Genomic DNA, 18,694 nt, shown 5'->3' with positions numbered 1-18,694 from the left:
CGGAGCGCTGAGATACATATTTAGGAGCAGTATACCGATTAGTTTAAAAAGATAAATGTTTGATCAATATGTGCTATCGGTAATGACATATGGAGCAGAGACACTGACTCTAACGAAGGCAACAGCGTCGAAAATGAGGGTTGCTCAAAGGCGTGTGGAAAGATCCATGCTGGTCGTAAACCTACGGGATAAAATAAGAAATGATCTCGGACAAAGAACCGGTATCACAGATGTTATAGAACACCAAGCTTCGAGATGGATACGAAAGCTAATGAAATCGACACCAAGAGAAGATAAACGCAGTAGAAGGCTGCCTACACGATGGACAGATGATATCAGGCGTATAAGTAAAAACTGGCAACAATCACCGTGGAGTGTGGAAACAGTTGGGGGAGACCTATGTCCAGCAGTAGACGTAAATTGGTTGGATGATTGGTTTTACATTTTCGCAGAATTTTTAAAATAATCTTGTTTAACACACAATTTCCGGAGTAGAAATCGAAACGACAAACGTTAGTTAAAAATTTAATCAGCTGTAGCTTAATCCCAGATAAACATAATATTATTTAAATTAAGTAAGTGATTAGAATATAATAATGCCGACATATCGAATGTTTACCTTTTTATTATGTAAATACAAAACCATTCAGTAATTTTCCTACAAAAATGTTTTCTAATGTTTTGATTTGTGGGTTTCAAAAATTCCTAGAAGGCAATCAAAGGCGATTAGCAATCTAAATTTTTCAGTCTATTTACAATATTTTATGGAATCAATTATAGAATAATCAATATAAGTAAGAAGACCAGGCTGTATGCACGCCCGTTAGGTAACTTATCCCGATTCGTTTTTTTTTTTTGACAAAATTACTCAAAAGTGCTTATAACCAATGCACATGGTCAATGTTCACAATAACAACTTTCAGTACTGTGAAAAATAAAGGTACTTTAGTCTTGAGCGAAATTCATATTTTTTGACATACCTACATCGTGCAATATTAATAAAACTTGATATCCGATGGTTGAATCTTAGGTTTTAGACTTAGACCATACATAACTTTTTATGAAGAATGAGTTTTTTCCGAAAAATTAATAAAAAAAAAACGTTTCCCACATTTGTTCTATTTAAGTAGACACGCTGTAGGTATATTATAAACTAATATTCTTTATACAGTGAGGACATTTAGGTTGGAATCAATTGATTTTCTCGAGAATGGGCGATTTTGATCATAAATCCCGAAACAAGTCGATTTTTATTTTTAAATTACGATTTTCTGGCATATACATCATACTAGTGACGTTATCCAACATTAAAATATTATTTTTACAGGGTGACCAAAAAAAATTTAAATTAAAGTAATTGATACAAAAGAAGAATGTATGTAATTTATTTATTTAAAAATTAATAAAAAATTTATATACCATTTACATTTGTTACTTAATTAACCTTCGGATGACCAAGGGGGTCAATTTTGACCCCAATGTATGATTTTCTTTAATAAATTCAGAAATAGTTTCAATTTTTAACTCAATAATTTTTTTATCTGACTTTAATATCCTTCTATATAACCTCATACTTTGTAATAAAACAAATTCCTCATATTTCACGAATAAAAAATATTTTCTTTAAAAAAATTATGTATAATTAATAATTACTGATGCGATAAATGCAAACATTTCGTCTCCAAGGAACATTCCCATATTAAAAAAACATGTTTGTTATACCTGTTTCGACGTAGTATGTTAGTAATCTTTTTGACGTATCTTTTCAATTTTCTTTAGTTCTAAATTCAGAATGATGTTTCCTCTTTTCGTTCAGTTTTAATTAAAAACGTATTGTACTAGTTTTTTTTTATTTAGCTAATGCCTCGACAACTAATGGCCATTGGCATGGTGATGGTACTGTATGGATTTTTCCAATTAGGTACCTAGTGTAATGTGTACGGTGTGTTGAGTAAGTGTCTTGTTACTATGCAGAGTCGACGTCATTGTCTTGGCAAAGAGACGCTAATTGTATCCGAACGTCTGCGGTCCCTCCGGTGAGTACCGATCTCACAAGGACAGAAATTATTTTCAACTATTAATTTATAATAAACGAAAAATTTCTGACCCTGGTGAAATTCGAACTCACGACCATTCGGCCTAGCAGATAGGCGCTCTTACCACTGAGCCACAGAGGGGGTTTGTACTAATGTTTATTAACCATTTAGTGGTACAATACCAACATTATCATGAATACATTATTTTATTTCTTAAAACAACTTAAGTTTTTTGTCAGTTGTCATTTTTGACCGGGGATTATGTTTGACCCCCGTTGGTCATCCGTGTAAGAAAAAAAGGTTGGTCATGGGAAGGTTAATAAGTTTGTATTGACATTGGGTTTATAAAACGAAATTTGTTTGATAGAACGGTGGTAATACCGTGTGTTTTGTCCATTAATACTAAGGCCATACGGGCGATAATTTACGGCGCCGTAAGAGCAGTAAACCTGACGAGGCATTGGTTGACTAACTCCTACTTCATCTACAATTGGTGGAGGAGGTTTTTTTTCCTGCAAGCCGTCTGTTTTGAACCGGTTGTACTGCAGCCACTTGGCTTATTGTACATCTTCCATTCGTTTATGAAACCCATTCCAGAATTCTGGAACCCTGTACCAGCTTGTACAGGTCTAGTGGGTGGGTGCCATATATATTTGGAGTCACTTTGATGTCTCCAAAAAGTGTTTGCCGCCTCCCATCCAATGCCTCACAGTCATGCAAAATATGGTTGACTGTTTCAGGTTCTCTGTTACAGAGTCTGCAGCTCAAGTCTCCATGAAACATCCCCATTGTATGCAGGTGACCCTTAACTGGCGCATGTCCAGTGAGGAAACCTGTATGACTCTGAGCTGATTCCTGCTTGTTTTCAGCAGTAACTCAGCCCTACTAGCGCATGTCCGTCCGATATACATCTTGCTATGTGTTTGACCGGGTACACTCTCCCAGTGTGAGTTGTGTTGGCTTCGGATCCAGACTTTTTTTCGTTCGCGCGGACGGTGCTTTTTGGCACTCCCACGGCCGGCTCTGGACCCAGGTATTTTGTAGCTGATGCTCTCTTATCAAGTGCATCAGCTCTTTCATTGCCGTATATGCCCCGATGACCTGGAACCCATACCAGTATATCAATGTTATGTTGTGCCAGTCTGTCAAGTTCTTGTCGACATTCCCACACCAGCCTAGAGTTCACCTTAGGGTTTATAAGAGGTGGTGGAGGAGTTATTCAACCAATGGGTTTACCGCTCTTACGGCGCCGTAAATTATCGCCCGTGTGGCCTTTCGCTAAATCCATTAATAAACTGCGTGGGTTCAAGTAGTACCTAAAGATGGATATTGAAAGAAATGGTTGACCAGCAGGTGAAAATAGTTTTTCAGTACAGGATTTATAGATTTGTTAAATAATGGGACTCATAGCTTAGTATTAATAATTTTTATCGAACAACAGTTATAAATGATCATAATAAACAAAAAAAAAATGACAATTTTCTTTTCATAAAACATCAGGTGAAAAATCTGAAAGTGTATTTTCGTTTCTAAACCAATTTTATTTCTGGTTAGTAATATTTATCTTGAAAAATCGCAATAAAAAAGACTAAAAATAGTCGACGTAAAGATAGAGTTGAGATAACATAAACTATTTTACAGACATTCTATTGACGAAAATCCCGGTTTTACCTGGGGAATCAAGATTTATGCCTCATAATTTCTTATTTTTTTGAACATAATTTGGATATATGCACCAGTATATTTTCAACAATATGGTCACGGTATTTTCACGGTTCTATGCAACAAGACGCACAGCGTCTTGTTGCGAAAAAATGGGAGAGACCTATGTCCAGCAGTGAATAGAAGAGGTTGTATAATGATGATGATGACCACTATATTTATACGGATAGTTTTAGATCACAGTAAAGTATTTAACAACGTTAAAGAAGAAAAACCAATAATAGAGAACAAAGATCATGGACAAATTTTAAATATTAATACTGAGAAAACTTTTCTATAACCCTTTAATGATTCCCAGATAGACTTAGACTGTATATAATATCGAATTAATCAAATAACATCAACTGAAAATAGAAGAGTAAAGCCAAAATAGTTATCCAAATAAATCGTAAAAATTAAAATTTCTAATAAGTATTAGAAATTTATATTCAAAGGACAATGGAAAGATTCGAGTGTATCCAACCATTGTGTCAAATTTACGATTTTCATTCAGATGGACAGAAGATTCAGAAGGTTATTCAAGGGTAGATTTAACTACTGAAACAATTAGAATAAAAAATAGAACAACAAAAAATAATATAGCAGGAAGACGTCGAAGTTAGTTTGGAAAATAGTAAAATGATATGAATACAGCAGTAAAAGGGGCTACTAGAGAAAAATGAACAGAAACTAAAAAACACGGATCTTGGTCCTAAAAAAACTCAGAATATCAAAAGCTTACAAAAGGCACAAGGGCGTTCTTATTGAAACACGTACTCTAGTAAGAAAGAAGAAAAAATTGGAAAAGTTCTCAAAATAAATGAATTATTTCCATGGATTAGGGGAAAATGTGGAGATTTATAAGATGGCAAAGAACGGAAATAAAACTTTCGATAGAAATGGAATAGGACAAGATAAATATACATCATTTAAATAAGTGAAAGCAAGAGGCAAAACCTAAGTTTGAAGAGGCGAAAGACTAAGCGAGATTATCGTGAGCGAGATTCAGATTAGTGTTTGGCAAGTTTCCGTTTGACATTCAAAGAGTAAACGTGAATTTGTGTTAGCAATGCCTCCTAAAACTAGTGGTAAAGCTCCTAAAAAAGCAGGAAAAGCTCAGAAAAATATTTCAAAAGCCGAAGCAAAAGAGAAAGGAAAGTTACGCTTTCACAACGTAGATCCAACGCTGTTCCAGATCTAACAATAAAACACTGAAAACGTTTGTTTTCTATACTTCCACAAAATTTATTATATCTAAGTGACTACAGCTGTTTCGGCGGAGTGCCTTTCTCAAGTAATATAGTTTACAATGTGTTTGCCTTTTTAATCTTCAACTGAAGAGGTTGAGGAGTGGGGAGCTGTTTGTCTCGAGTTGGTCATTCAGAATTATATCTGTATTTTTCAGTTTATTAATTTCCATAGATTCTAAAAAAGATAGCTTAAGGCCTTTATTTTGAATATGTAGAATTTGAAACTCTTCATTGAAAGAATGATTATGATCTAGAAGGTGAAGTGCGTATGTAGAAGTGTCTGTTTTTCTATTGTTGAATGCCCTTTTGTGTTCTGCTATCCGTTTGTCAAAAGTTCTGCCAGTTTGACCGATGTACGTTTTCGGACAGTCACCACAAGTTAGTTTGTACACACCACTCTGTAGTTGCTTTCTCTTTCGGCTTTTATTGTTCTTAATATATTTGCTTAAGTTGTTGTTAGTTCTGAAAGCTGGTGTTATTCCTTTCTTTTTTATGTATCTGGCTATTGTTGTTGTTATCTTGCCAGTATATGTGAGAGAGCAGAAGGTACTGGGTTCTTTCTGTGGTGGTGGATACACTAATTTCAGGGCTTTCTTATGGAGTTTTTGGTTTAAAATTTTGTTAACTGTTTGTTCGTTATAGCCGTTGTTTACTGCTATTTGTTTAATGATGTTTAGTTCTATTTCGAAGTTATTTTTTGTCATGGGAATTTCTGTCAGTCTATGTATCATACTATGGTAGGCTGCTAATTTGTGTTGTGTAGGATGGGATGATGAATTGTGTATAGTTGTGTCAGTATGGGTAGGTTTATGATATACGGAGAACTCATGTTTGTTGTGTAGTCTGGAAATCGTTACATCTAGAAAGTTTATAGAGTTATTCTGTTCTGTTTCTACTGTAAACTCAATATTATTATGAAGTGAATTAATATATGATAGAAATTGGTCAAGTTGTCTGTTAGTTCCTGTAAAGCATACTAGTATATCATCCACGTATCTCCACCAATATAAGAACTGTTTAAATACGGGATGTTTAAAAATTGTTGTTTCAAGTTGGTTCATAAATATATCTGATAGCAATGGGCTTAGAGGATTACCCATAATAAGTCCTGCACTGTTGTTTGTGTATATTTGATTATTGAATTCAAAATAGTCTTGATTTATGCAAATTTCAAGAAGGTGTAAAATTTCAGATGCAATGATCGGATTTGTACTATTATGGTCTAAAAGATTCTTAACTAAAACAAAAGTTTCTGTAGGAGGAACACTAGGAAAAAGATTTTTTACGTCAAATGTTCCAGATCTTACAGATTCGCATTTTTTAAATCTTTTTCATCACGCACGGCATCATACTTGAATCAGAATATCGCTCATCCCCATCCCAACATTCAGAAATACTACGGATTTATTGATTTGAAATTATGTTGAATTTTTTTATATTATCAAATATGTATTTTATAAATATAATCATGTAGGTATGTTATTGACAGAAATTATTTTAAAAAATTATATTTTATAATGTTATAAATTTAAAATAAACAGTTAATTTGAATTTATTGTAGTTTTTGCTTTCTGCAAATAGTACAGTAATATGTTTTTTGCTTTAATTGAACAACTTTGTAAAATTATTAAAACCGTATATTCTATCATAATTAATATGTACCGCTTGGACGTTTAATTACTATATTTAAAATACACTAAACGCAAAAAGTATCGCATAATTTTTGAAAAAAAAAAGTTTAAAAATAATTTTTAATTTTTAGCAGAATGTTGTAATACAATAATCGTCTTCTTTAGGTGTCTACAAAAAGCGTGTTTTGGCTGAAAAAAACAAACAGTAAACAAAACGTTGTTAAAGGAGAATATTTATTTTGGACATTTGTGTTCGATAATTTGATCTGTGCACTGTCTGCTTGAGTTTTCAATGAGGAGGTGAGTTCATACAAAAAATGAGTAATATAACGTCAGCAGCCCAAATTGTAGGTTTAATTGGAGATGGACTATCGCAGCAACATCTTGCTGATATTATGGGAATCCACCAATCCAGCGTTTCAAGAGCTTTAAGAAGGTATAGAGGAAGTGGAGGATACACAAAAAGACCAGTTTCAGGACTTTCCAGGTGCCCGAACCCAGCAGATGAACGTTATTTACATCTGCACTGCAGACTTTGCGTACACATCATGTTACAGCTAGACAACTGCAAAATGATCTTTCCACAGCCCGTGGCCCATATTGTTCGGTTCGTAACGTGCCAATCGGTTAGAAACAGATTAGGGGAATTTGGAATCAGAGTCAGAATGACTGCTACTGATCAACTGTTAACAAGGGTACACCGTATGTCACGTTTAAGTTTTGCACCAGAACACGTCGATTGGAATATTAACGGCTGGACTAATATTCTTTTTACTGAGGGGTCAAGATGTGCACTTTGTGGATCCGACAGTGCAAAGTGTCTCTCGGATCCAAAAAGTGCAAATTTTGACCCATCAATAAAAAGAATATTAGCCCAGTCGTTAATATCCCAATAAACATGTTGTGGTGAAAAACTTAAACGTGACATATGGTGTACCTTAGTTAACAGTGGAGCAGTAGCAGTCATTCTGACACTGATTCCAAATTCCTTAATCTGTTTCTATACGAACTGTTTCTATACGTTTCTGGCACTTTACGAACCGAAAATTACGGGCCAAGGGCTGTGGAAAGATCACTTTGCAGTTGTCTAGCTGTAACATGATGTGTACGCAAAGTCTGCAGATGTAAATAACGTTCATCTGCTGGGTTCATGCACCTGGAAAGTCTTGAAACTGTGTATCCTCCACTTTCTCTATACCTTCTTAAAGCTCTTGAAACGCTGGATTGGTGGATTCCCATAACTTCAGCAAGATATTACTGCGATCGGACATCTCCAATTAAACCTACAATTTGGGCTGCTTGTTCTGACGTTATATTACTAATTTTTTGTAAGAACGCACCTCCTCATTGAAAACCCAAGCAGACATAGTGCACAGATCAAATTCTCGAACACAAAGGTCCAAAATAAATATTCTGCTTTAACAACGTTTTGTTTCTTGTTTTTTTTTTCGGCAAAAACACGCTTCAACTTGAAATGTTATGGGATTGTAGACACCTAAAGAAGACGATAGACGGGTATTGTAACATTCTGCTAAAAATGAAAAGTTATTTTTAAACTTTTTTTCTGTTTTTTCTGTTTTAAAAATTATGCGATACTTTTTGTGATTAGTGTATATTATAAGTTATTTCCATTGTACGAGGAAAACTACTATTTAAATTAATCACCCAGCTATAACTGTCAGCGTAGTCACATACTTTATCTACCAGAAGAAAAAGACAAAAAGACAAAAAGATAAGAAGAAATAAAAAAAACTGTTGAATATAATGTTAACAAATCCTTACCTCCCAGCTTTCTTTGGTTAATTCGGTAATTTCCCCGTCTTGGCTTCCATGGCGACTAGCAGATGGTGTCGGCTCTTCACTCCATAGCTCCGTGTCCATCTCCACCAAGGAGAATCCTCTTTCCTTGACCTGTAACAAATAGTACTAAATTTAGTATTGAGGAAATACATACTAGATTTAATGGACGTTAGAAGAAAATCCAAACAGCACAAACAGACCGGGCTGTATCGTCGCTCCCGATAGCAAAATTATTCCGATTCAATTTTTTTGCACAAACTCACTCAAAAAGAGGTCCTTATAACATATCCACAGAGCACGGCCGTGGTCGAAAAATTGTTTAAACAATTTTTTTAAACAAATTCACAAAAATATTTTTTTCATTTCGAACAATATTTTTTTGGATAATTTGGGTCATTCTGAACAAAAAAGGTCTCTTGTCATTTTTCTCTAAGACTGATTGTTGTCTAGTTATATGCGATAAAAAATTTGAAAAATGCGAAAATGGCTATTCTCAAGTCTTAATAACTCGAATAAAAATTATTATTATGAAATTCAAAAAGTGACCAAATCAAGTTTCAAACCCATTCTTCAAGGTCCTGAAAAGATTTTTGTGATTATTTTATTACAAAGCTGCTATTTTTAATTATTAACAATTAGCGCTATAGTCCAACTGTATCGTCGCCCCCGTTAGCGAAACTATTTCGATTAGATTTTTTTGCACAAACTTACTCAAAAAGAGGTCCTTATAACACATCCATAGGGTACCGGGCGGTGCCGTGGTCGAAAAATTGTTTAAACAATTTTTTTAAACAAATTGAAAAAAAATAATTTTTTCATTGCGAACGATTTTTTTTAGATAACTTGGGTTATTCTGAGCAAAAAAGGTCTCTTGTGATTTTTCTCTAAAATTGATTGTTGTCGAGTTAAATGGCCATTTTCGCATTTTTCAAATTTTAAATCGCGTATAACTCGACAACAATCATTTTTAGAGAAAAATCACAAGACCTTTTTTGCTCAGAATGTCCCAAATTATCTAAAAAAAAATTGTTCGAAATGAAAAAATTATTTTTGTGAATTTGTTTAAACAATTTTTCGACCACGGCCCCGCCCGGCACCCTGTGGATATGTTATAAGGACCTTTATTTTGAGTAAGTTTGTGCAAAAAATAAAAACTGCAAAAAATGGATAACAAAACAATATGAACAGATCGAAGACTTAAATAAAAAACATATTGACTTCCATTTTCATAAAAAACTCAAGAAATTCACAGGCATGACATACTCACAAAAACCAAATAGTCTGGCCAACGCAGAAGGCAAACTGATTTCAAGCCAGGAAGAACAAATAATAAACATGTGGGAAGACTATATAAAGGAACTCTTCTATGACATGAGAGAACCTCCTGCATTAACCCATCAAAGACTGGCGTTGCCATATGGCAACGCAAAACACTATTTAAAATATTAATCCTTACACGAAAATTTCAGACCGAAAAATCGAGATGGCGCTACTAGTTAGTACGTTAACGTTGTTAAATTGGTTGTCTAATTAATGGTGTCGCTAAATCCAAAATTAGTTTCGTAGATCAGTTGTTTCTGACAGCGTTTGTGAAATTGTTACTTCAAGATGGACGTTAGATTTGCGTAAGTAAAATAATAATATTAAAATTCCTTATAAGTGTTTGATTTTTATATAATATAAAGTCAAAGTAACGTGTTTAAAATACTTCACATTGTGAGACTGATTCTTTTTGTTTTTATTTGTCATATTACATCCTAAATATCAGTGCTGCCACATGGCAACGCTAGGACGCGCTATTACCGACTTTTGTAATATACTGTTTTTTTTTTAGAAAAGGCTTCACACTTGAGGAGGCATTACAAATTGCGTACGATGATGACGTAGACGTGAACCAAATCTACATTGAGCCTCCAGAGGTTGATCTGACAGATGAGGACTCTGGCGAGGAAGACGGTGGTGGACTTGTCGATAACTTGTCAAGAAATCAACTTCTCGCACAGGCCGAGGTTGTTCTTTCTAGCAAGGATGACACAGAAGAAGAGCGAATGGGGATTAAAGATGATCTGTTTGATGAGATAGATTTTGAAAGTATTGAGAATGAAGAATACTTAAAAGTTGATTCGACAAAAGTCATTTGGATTCGTGGCGATATTGAAGCAACAATCAAACCTTTTCCACAACCTACTCATGAAAACTTTAACACCTACGGAAATGTTCGAGCTATTTTTCGACGACGACTTAGTAAAATTTTTGATAACGGAAACTGAAAGGTATGCAAAATAGACAAATATTTTCGATCTCAACACCAGTATTGAAGAAATGCGAGTTTTTCTTGCCATTCTAATTCTATCAGGTTACAACACTCTTCCTGGTAAAAAATGTTATTGGGACTCCTCTGGAGATATGGGTAACATGTTGGTCAAAGAAGCCATGCGAAGAGACAGATTTCTGACTATTTTCCGGTACTTCCACTGTGAGGATAATGACAATTTAAATCCTGGTGACAAATTTGCCAAACTACGACCCCTAATTAAAAAGTTACAGGATAAGTTTATGCAATATTATGTTCCTGAACAAGAACTCTGCTACGATGAATCCATGATAAAGTATTATGGAAAGCATTCATGCAAACAATTTATTAGGGGCAAACCTATAAGGTTTGGATATAAAGTCTGGAGTTTAAACACAAAATCTGACTATTTAGTAAATTTTATGCCATATCAAGAAACTGATCCCAATATTAATCCTAAATATCACCCAGTGTTTGGTAAAGCAGCTTCTCCTTTAATTTGCATGCTAAAAAATTTGCCCGAAGACAAACAAAAATTGCGCTATTCCCTGTATTTTGACAATCTCTTTACAGGTTTCAGTTTACTTTGGCATCTAAAACAAATGGGATATGCTGCTATAGGTACCATTAGAGATAATCGTCTACCGAAAAATTGCCCTCTGATGTCAAAGGCCGAGATGAAAAAAAAAAAGAAAAGAAAAGAGGTGAGTTTGATTCAGCAGTTGAACAGGAAAACGGGATAATATTAGTAAGGTGGGCAGATAACAGCATAGTGACCGTCGCATCAACCTTATATGGGGTTTCACCTGTGAATGAAGTAAAGCGCTATTCCCAGGCCGATAAAAAGAACATACAGATAGGCAGACCTCAAGTTATTGCGAAATATAATTGCGCAATGGGAGGCACTGATCTTATGGATGAAAACATATCCAGATATCGTATAGGAATCCGTGGAAAAAAATGGTGGTGGTGCGTTTTTACTTGGGTAATTGATTGTTTAGTGCAAAACTGTTGGAATTTAAAAAGAAAATCAGGTGATACTATGACGCAGCTTCAGTTCAAGCGAGATATTATGAAAACATATTTGTCAAGGGTACAGAATCCGGCAAGGCAGGGAGGTCGTCCAAGTTTAAGTATCTCCAGTAGATCGTTTAGCAGAGTTTCCGATGACGTGCATTTTGACAATATAGGACATTTATTAACAAACACCCCTGATGGAAAAAAGAAGAGATGTGCCGCTGAAAACTGCAAATCCATCATGCGCACAATGTGTACTAAATGCAAGGTTGGACTATGTATAAGCTGCAACGTTTATTTTCACACACGATTTTAATTTAAAATTTACTTTTGTAACTAATTAAAATAAATTCATATTTTTTGGCATGTGCTTATTTTTTGATCCTACAGGAGACTAGCGTTGCCATATGGCAACATACTGTCTTGAGAAAAATAAATAAAATACATAACTATTTCTTGTTGTTTTATGCATAACTAATAATTTACTTAATAAATTTGTTTAAAATTATTCTAATTTCAAAAATTTTTAAACTCCGTCCTTGATGGGTTAAATAAAGAAAACGACGAAGATCCTCCAATACTGAAGTCCGAACTGGAATATGCTCTACACTCTACGTCAACCAAAAAACAGCAAATGTGCAGGAAAAGACGAAATACCACCTGAGCTACTAAAGTTAATCAACGAGTATAACTTAGACCTTCTCCTTGGCTTATTTAATAATAAGTTTTTAGTTTGTGAAAACTGTCATTATAGATAGCAGTGCGTGAAGGGTTTAAAGTGTGCGTGAAGTAACAATGTATTTTTTCTACAACCGTGTTAAAAATGCAATTTTTAGCACTCCATAGGAACGTTAAAAATGCTACTTTAAAGCACTAGTGCTTTAAAAATTTTAAGGCACTGCAGTTAAAAGTGAATTGTCAAATTGTGAAACGTCAAAATATTTATATTTCATTTATTAACATTAATATTAATAGTACAACTTGCGCAATTTGAAAAAGGTGGTTTAAAAGGTTTTTTAAAATTTAATTTAAACTGTATTATTGCATTTTTAACACGTTTGTAGAAAAAAACTATTAAAATTTGTTAGAATATACAACAATAAAAGTAAGATGTTATTCTATAGTTGTTATGATTTACGTATTGACAGTATAGGCAGTTTTGATGTAATGTCAAGAAAAATATAAAAATGGAATGTCAGTCATGTTCAAGTAAAAGTTTTTATAGATATTGTCCTGTAATTGAGAATGAATAAATTATAATTGTTGATATATAAAACGTTTGTAGAAAAAATATTGTATGATATACGTGTTAAAAAGTACATTTTTAAGACACTCATGTGAATTGCAGTCTATGAGACTCTTCCTGCACTCTCAGATTTGACCATAGTATTATGCAGCTGCTGCATTTTCGTGTTGCAAAGAAATTGAGAATGTTTATACATTTTTACAATTAATTCAATTTACCTTTATATAATAATTGCATATCATATCAATATTGTGGAGCAATATATAATTTTTCTTCTTCAATGACAATAGGTATGATAATATACGTCAATTTGACAATTGCAATTGACAATATGAATTATTTAAGAAAGTTGCAATATTTCTCCGCTATTTGCGCACGATCGTTTCTCGTATCCCCTCCAAGTACTTGCACACCTCGAATAGCACTTGCTCCGTTGTCGCTGGTGATCTAAACATCGCGTGCGTTCGTAAAAAGCATACTTCACGAACTGTTTCATAAGGCTTGTTCCAACTCGACAAAAAACCGTTCTTGAACGGTTCGTGAACCGCGCAGTAACGAAAAATGTGTTACTGCGCATAATTGTTCGTTATTGCGCATGAGCGTGGCGGTTCAAGAACGGTTTTGTGTCGAGTTGGAACAAGCCTATAAATAACTATTACAGTACCGAAGCGAGATCTAAAAGATGGCGGGAATCCGTCTTAATACCAGTGCCAAAAAAGAAAACGCCAGATCATGCCAGGACTTCCGCCTTATAAGTCTACTAAATAATATTCTGAAGCTTTTCTTACAAATCGTATAGAACAGAATATATAGAAGATGTAACGAGGTCACCCGTCAAGAAGAATTTGACTTCAGGAAACGCATGGGGACACGAAAAGCAATATTCTGTCTTGAAACTCTGGCACGAAGGTGCAACAAGCAGATCTTTTTGTGTAAGTGTATGTTAGAGTGGAGCGTAGAAAGAGTGGGAGCCAAGAACAAAGAGCAAAGCCACGAGCCACGAAATCAAACTAGTACATACATACTTGGAAACGGAGGTACACAGACTGGGGTGTGATCCGAAGGTCGAGCAATCCGCCTAACAAAGAACATAGCGGCGAAAGTAAATCAGTTTGATTTCTACACTCGAAAATAAATCTCGATGTCTTGATAGCGAAAGTGTTCCAAAAGAAACCATTATGGGATCGGAAAGATTTTCAATAACACAATCGATATTACATGTTAGACAAAAACTGGATCAGCAACTGGATTTTAGGCAACAGTGCAGGATTAGTTACCACCACCCGAAAACGTAAACGATCTTCCGATGAAATAGGAAACGCTTTGATTCGCCTTGAAGGGAAAAAACTTGACATGGTGAGAAATAGAGCAATGCAGTCTCGACAAGTTGATGATGATGAATCTTACTTCAACAGCCTACTAGCATACATCAGACCCCTTTCGCAAGCAGACAAGCTTTTACTTCGTTTGAGTATACAGCAACTTCTTTACGATGTGGTATTTGGTCAATATACAAATGGCCACAGTCCCTAAACTTCTACTTCAAGGCAAAGATTTTCCAATCCATCAACTTCTACTTCAAGCCAAAACTTATCCAACCCATCGTCTATTGGTTTCTTTTTTAGTGGCTATTCAGATAACTATGATGATTTTGTAAATTTATAATATTATCTACCTATAATAAATACTTATGATAATAGTCTGGGCTGATTATCGAAGAATAGGCCATTTTTGGGAAAAGTTATTTACCAGCAATTTTATTGCTGGAATCGAATTATAAGATCCTATATATTATTAATATAGGTATGCAAAGTCCTCAGATAGTGTGCTACTTTTTTTATAAACAAAATGGCGCCCGAAAATCGTGTTTTTTTTAATTATTGCTCTATAACTCCGAAGATTTTAACTTTACAACAAAAACACCCAAATAAAAATTCACCGTGATTAAATTCTGCATAGAGACGTGTTTTTCCCGATCTGCTACGACGAAAATTTTCCTCGGAAAATGCGGGTTTTCCCAACAAAATCTTTAATTTTCAAATAAAGTTTTAGATAAGTAATTATCTACCAATAATTAAATAATTTGGTGACTTAAAAGCCTTCTTGGTTCAGATTATAGTTCCAGAAGCTGGTGAAAATTAACCGAATATTTTAGCAACAATTCAATTGTTAATTAATAATTTACGGTCGGAATAATAACCAAAATAACTATGATACACTGATCAAACTTTGAAATCTTATAAAGATGAGATGCCTATTTAACATTTTGTCGACAAAATATAAATTTTTCTTTTTTTTTGCATAATCTTTAAATGTTAAAAAAAAAATAGTTATAAACAAATTAACGTTCCTCAGAAAGTTTTTATTATATTTTAATTTTAAAAAATAGCTAAAATGCGCATTTCAAATATCTTGCAAATGAATGCTTTAAAACTTTTTTGCAACCATTTGCAAAAAAGTTATGAAACAGCAAAATAAACATACGATTACTAGGGTGTTTATAATTTTTTTTTAATTCTTTCAAAGCGTATAAGTGAGTTTAAAGTACAAGCTAATTATTTACAAAAAAATATAGATTATCAGTTTAATAGTTATATTTTAATTAAAGATTATAAATATATTTTTTTGTAATTTACACGCGCGAAAGTAGAGTAATACAGTACTGTAGCTAAAATTTTCATTCGGAGCGACGATCCGCCGCGAGACGTACACTTTTGTGTACTCCGTACGACGTGTGAGCGAGACGTACTCCGACTCTGTATCAGGCCTACTTTTGCGCTAAAAATTACAAAAAAAGTATTTTTAATCTTTGATTAAAATATAACTATTGCACTAATTTTTGACATTCTTTGCGAATAATTAGATTCTACCATAGACTCACTTTTAAGCTTTGAAACAATTAAAACAAATTATAAACAACGGAATGATCGTATATTTACTTTGCTGTTTCATAACTTTTTTGCAAATGGTTGGAAAAATTTTTTAAAGCATTAATTTTCAAGACCTATGAAATACGCATTTTAAGTATTTTTTAAAATTAGAATATAATAAACAATTTCTGAGAAATGTTAATTTGTTTATAACAATTTTTTTTAAACATTTAAAGATTATGCAAAAAAATGAAAAATTTATATTTTGTCGACAAAATATTAAATAGGCATCACACCTTTATAATCTTTCTAAGTATGATCAATGTCTCATGATTATTTTGGTTGTTATTGCGACTGTAAATTGTTAATTAACAATTAAATTGTTGCTAAAATATTCGTTTAATTTTCACCCACTTCTGAATTTATAATCTATACCAAGAAAGCTTTTATTTCACCAAGCTATATAATTATTGATAAATAATTACTGGCCCAAAAAATTTATTTGAAAATTCGAGATTTTGTTGGGAAAACCCACATTTTCCGAGGAAAATTTTCGTCGGAGAAAATCGGGAAAAACATGCCTCTATGTAGAATTAAATTGGGGTGAATTTTTATTTGAGTGTTTTTGGTGTAAAGTTAAAATCTTCGGAGTTATAGAGCAATAATTGAAAAAAATACGATTTGTCGGCGCCATTTTGTTTATAAAAAACGTAGCACACTATCTGCGGACTTTGCATACCTATATTAATAATATATAGGATCTTATAATTCGATTCCAGCAATAAAATTGCTGGTAAATAACCTTTCTTTGTACTTTACTAATTAGACCAGCGTATTATAACTATTTTTTTTTCAAAATTCAAAGATTATGCAAAAAAAAAGAAAAATTTATATTTTGTCGATAAAATATTAAATAAGCATCTCATCTTTATAATCTTTATAAGTTTGATCAATGTATCATGATTATTTTGGTTATTATTGCGATCGTAAATTGTTAATTAACAATTGAATTGTTGCTAAAATATTCGTTTAATTTTCACCGGCTTCTGGAATTACAATCTATACCAAGAAAGCTTTGATGTCACTAAGTTATTTAATTATTGATTAATAATTACTTACCTAAAACTTTATTTGAAAATTAGAGTTTTTGTTAGGAAAACCCGCATTTTCCGAGGAAAATTTTTGTCGGAGCAAATCGTGGAAAACATATCTCTATGCAGAATTTAATTGCGGTGAATTTTTATTTGGGTGTTTTTGTTGTAAAGTTAAAATCTTCGGAGTTATAAAGCAATAATTGAAAAAAATACGATTTGTCGGCGCCATTTTGTTTATAAAAAAAAGTAGCACACTATCTGTGGACTTTGCATACCTATATTATTAATATATAGGATCTTATAATTCGATTCCAGCAATAAAATTGCTGGTAAATAACTTTTCCATGAATTTTGCTAATTAGCCCAGAGTATAAATACAATATCTTATAATGATAATAACCTCATTAAATATGTGCCATGCCAACCTTAAAGGTACAGTAAAGATGTTAAGCAGGTAAGATGGGGTTCTGGTTCTGGTTTCTGGGTTCTAGTAAGATTTTGTCCATGTACTGGTCAATTTGTTTTTGATTTTTTTGAGTAGGTAGTCGAAAGTCTCCACATTCATCCTGAAATATGCTTTGACTTTGAAGAATTCTTTCTGTAGCTCTTTAAATAAATGTTGAAATTCACCTTGGCCACCGCGAAATTGATTAATAGGATGAATTTCCTCTCCGACGAGTCAGGAAGTACCACGTTTTCAATGAGGAGTTTTCAAAAAAAAAAAAAAAAGAAAATAACTATCAATACTCTGGTTTGGCACTTCTTTGCTCATGCTCTTTGCTCGTTGCTCTGGAAAATATCGCCGCTCTGTTCTCCGCTTCCACTTTGAACGTACACTTAAAAGCCTTTGAACTTTGGCTTTATAGAAGGATCTTGAAAATACCTTGGACAACCCACACCACCAAAGAAAATCTCCTGAGAAGAATAATACAGATACAGATAGGGATCTGTTAAACATTATCATAGTTACCTGGTACACATAATGAGAAACAAAAAGTTGCCCCTCGCGAAACTGATCCATGGGAAGATTAAAGAAAAACGGGTTCCCAGTAGACGCCAGATTTCATGGCTTAAAAATATCAGAGATTAGACCGACATTGATTCAATATCCTGATTTTCCTGATCCTCAAAGAGACAGAATTGCCAGTGTAATCGCTAACCTCCACTAATGGAGATAGCACCACAGAGAAGCACCATGTTCTATTGAGAAGTGTTGTGAACTAAAATACCGAGTGATAAAAAAACGTAAACACCTACGTACCTATGTTTGTTAAAATTCATTAATTTTTTACATATCGATTGTTACCAGTGGCGGAACCAGGGAGGGGCGATCGTGATCGCCACCCCCCTCTCAAACCAAGTGATTTAATTTTTTTAATTATATATAAAGATTATAAAAACAGTCATTTATTTTTATAGAAATTTGACCAATCGGCCTCCCTTTGAACGATGCTGGATCCGCCACTGATTGTTACCGGCGGTTAGCGGTTCTCGTTTAGATCTAATTTTCTGATTCTTTTCAAATATCTTTTATTAAATATAATATATTCTACGAATTGTAGTATTTATTATAAGTCACATTTTGATTTTCTTTTGCGGACTACCGTACATTATTTTCTCGTATTTTGACAACTTTTCCCCAAAACTCCCAAAAAATGTGATGATTTTAATATAGATGTTCTGGATCTGCCTTGTAACCAAATTTCTAATATTTTATTCATTAATTTTACGTAACATATTGCGCGTGTATTATTAT

The 18,694-nt window shown here is 33.5% G+C and overlaps 1 protein-coding gene across 10 annotated transcripts in view; it reads right to left on the bottom strand.

The window, feature by feature from the left end:
* Positions 1-18,694, bottom strand: part of LOC114336519 (TLD domain-containing protein 2) — a 911,210-nt gene that overhangs the window by 127,409 nt on the left and 765,107 nt on the right. For all 10 annotated transcript variants that reach the window (XM_050659400.1, XM_050659401.1, XM_050659405.1 and 7 more), the window contains one exon: positions 8,401-8,529. In XM_050659400.1, the coding sequence (XP_050515357.1) occupies positions 8,401-8,529 (129 nt within the window). The remainder of the gene's footprint in view (positions 1-8,400; positions 8,530-18,694) is intronic.

Source organism: Diabrotica virgifera, chromosome 8 (genome assembly GCF_917563875.1).
Source record: "Diabrotica virgifera virgifera chromosome 8, PGI_DIABVI_V3a".
NCBI lineage: Eukaryota > Metazoa > Arthropoda > Insecta > Coleoptera > Chrysomelidae > Diabrotica > Diabrotica virgifera.
The sequence above is the reverse complement of the archived record's forward strand: the minus strand, read 5'-3'. Positions and strand labels throughout refer to the sequence as shown.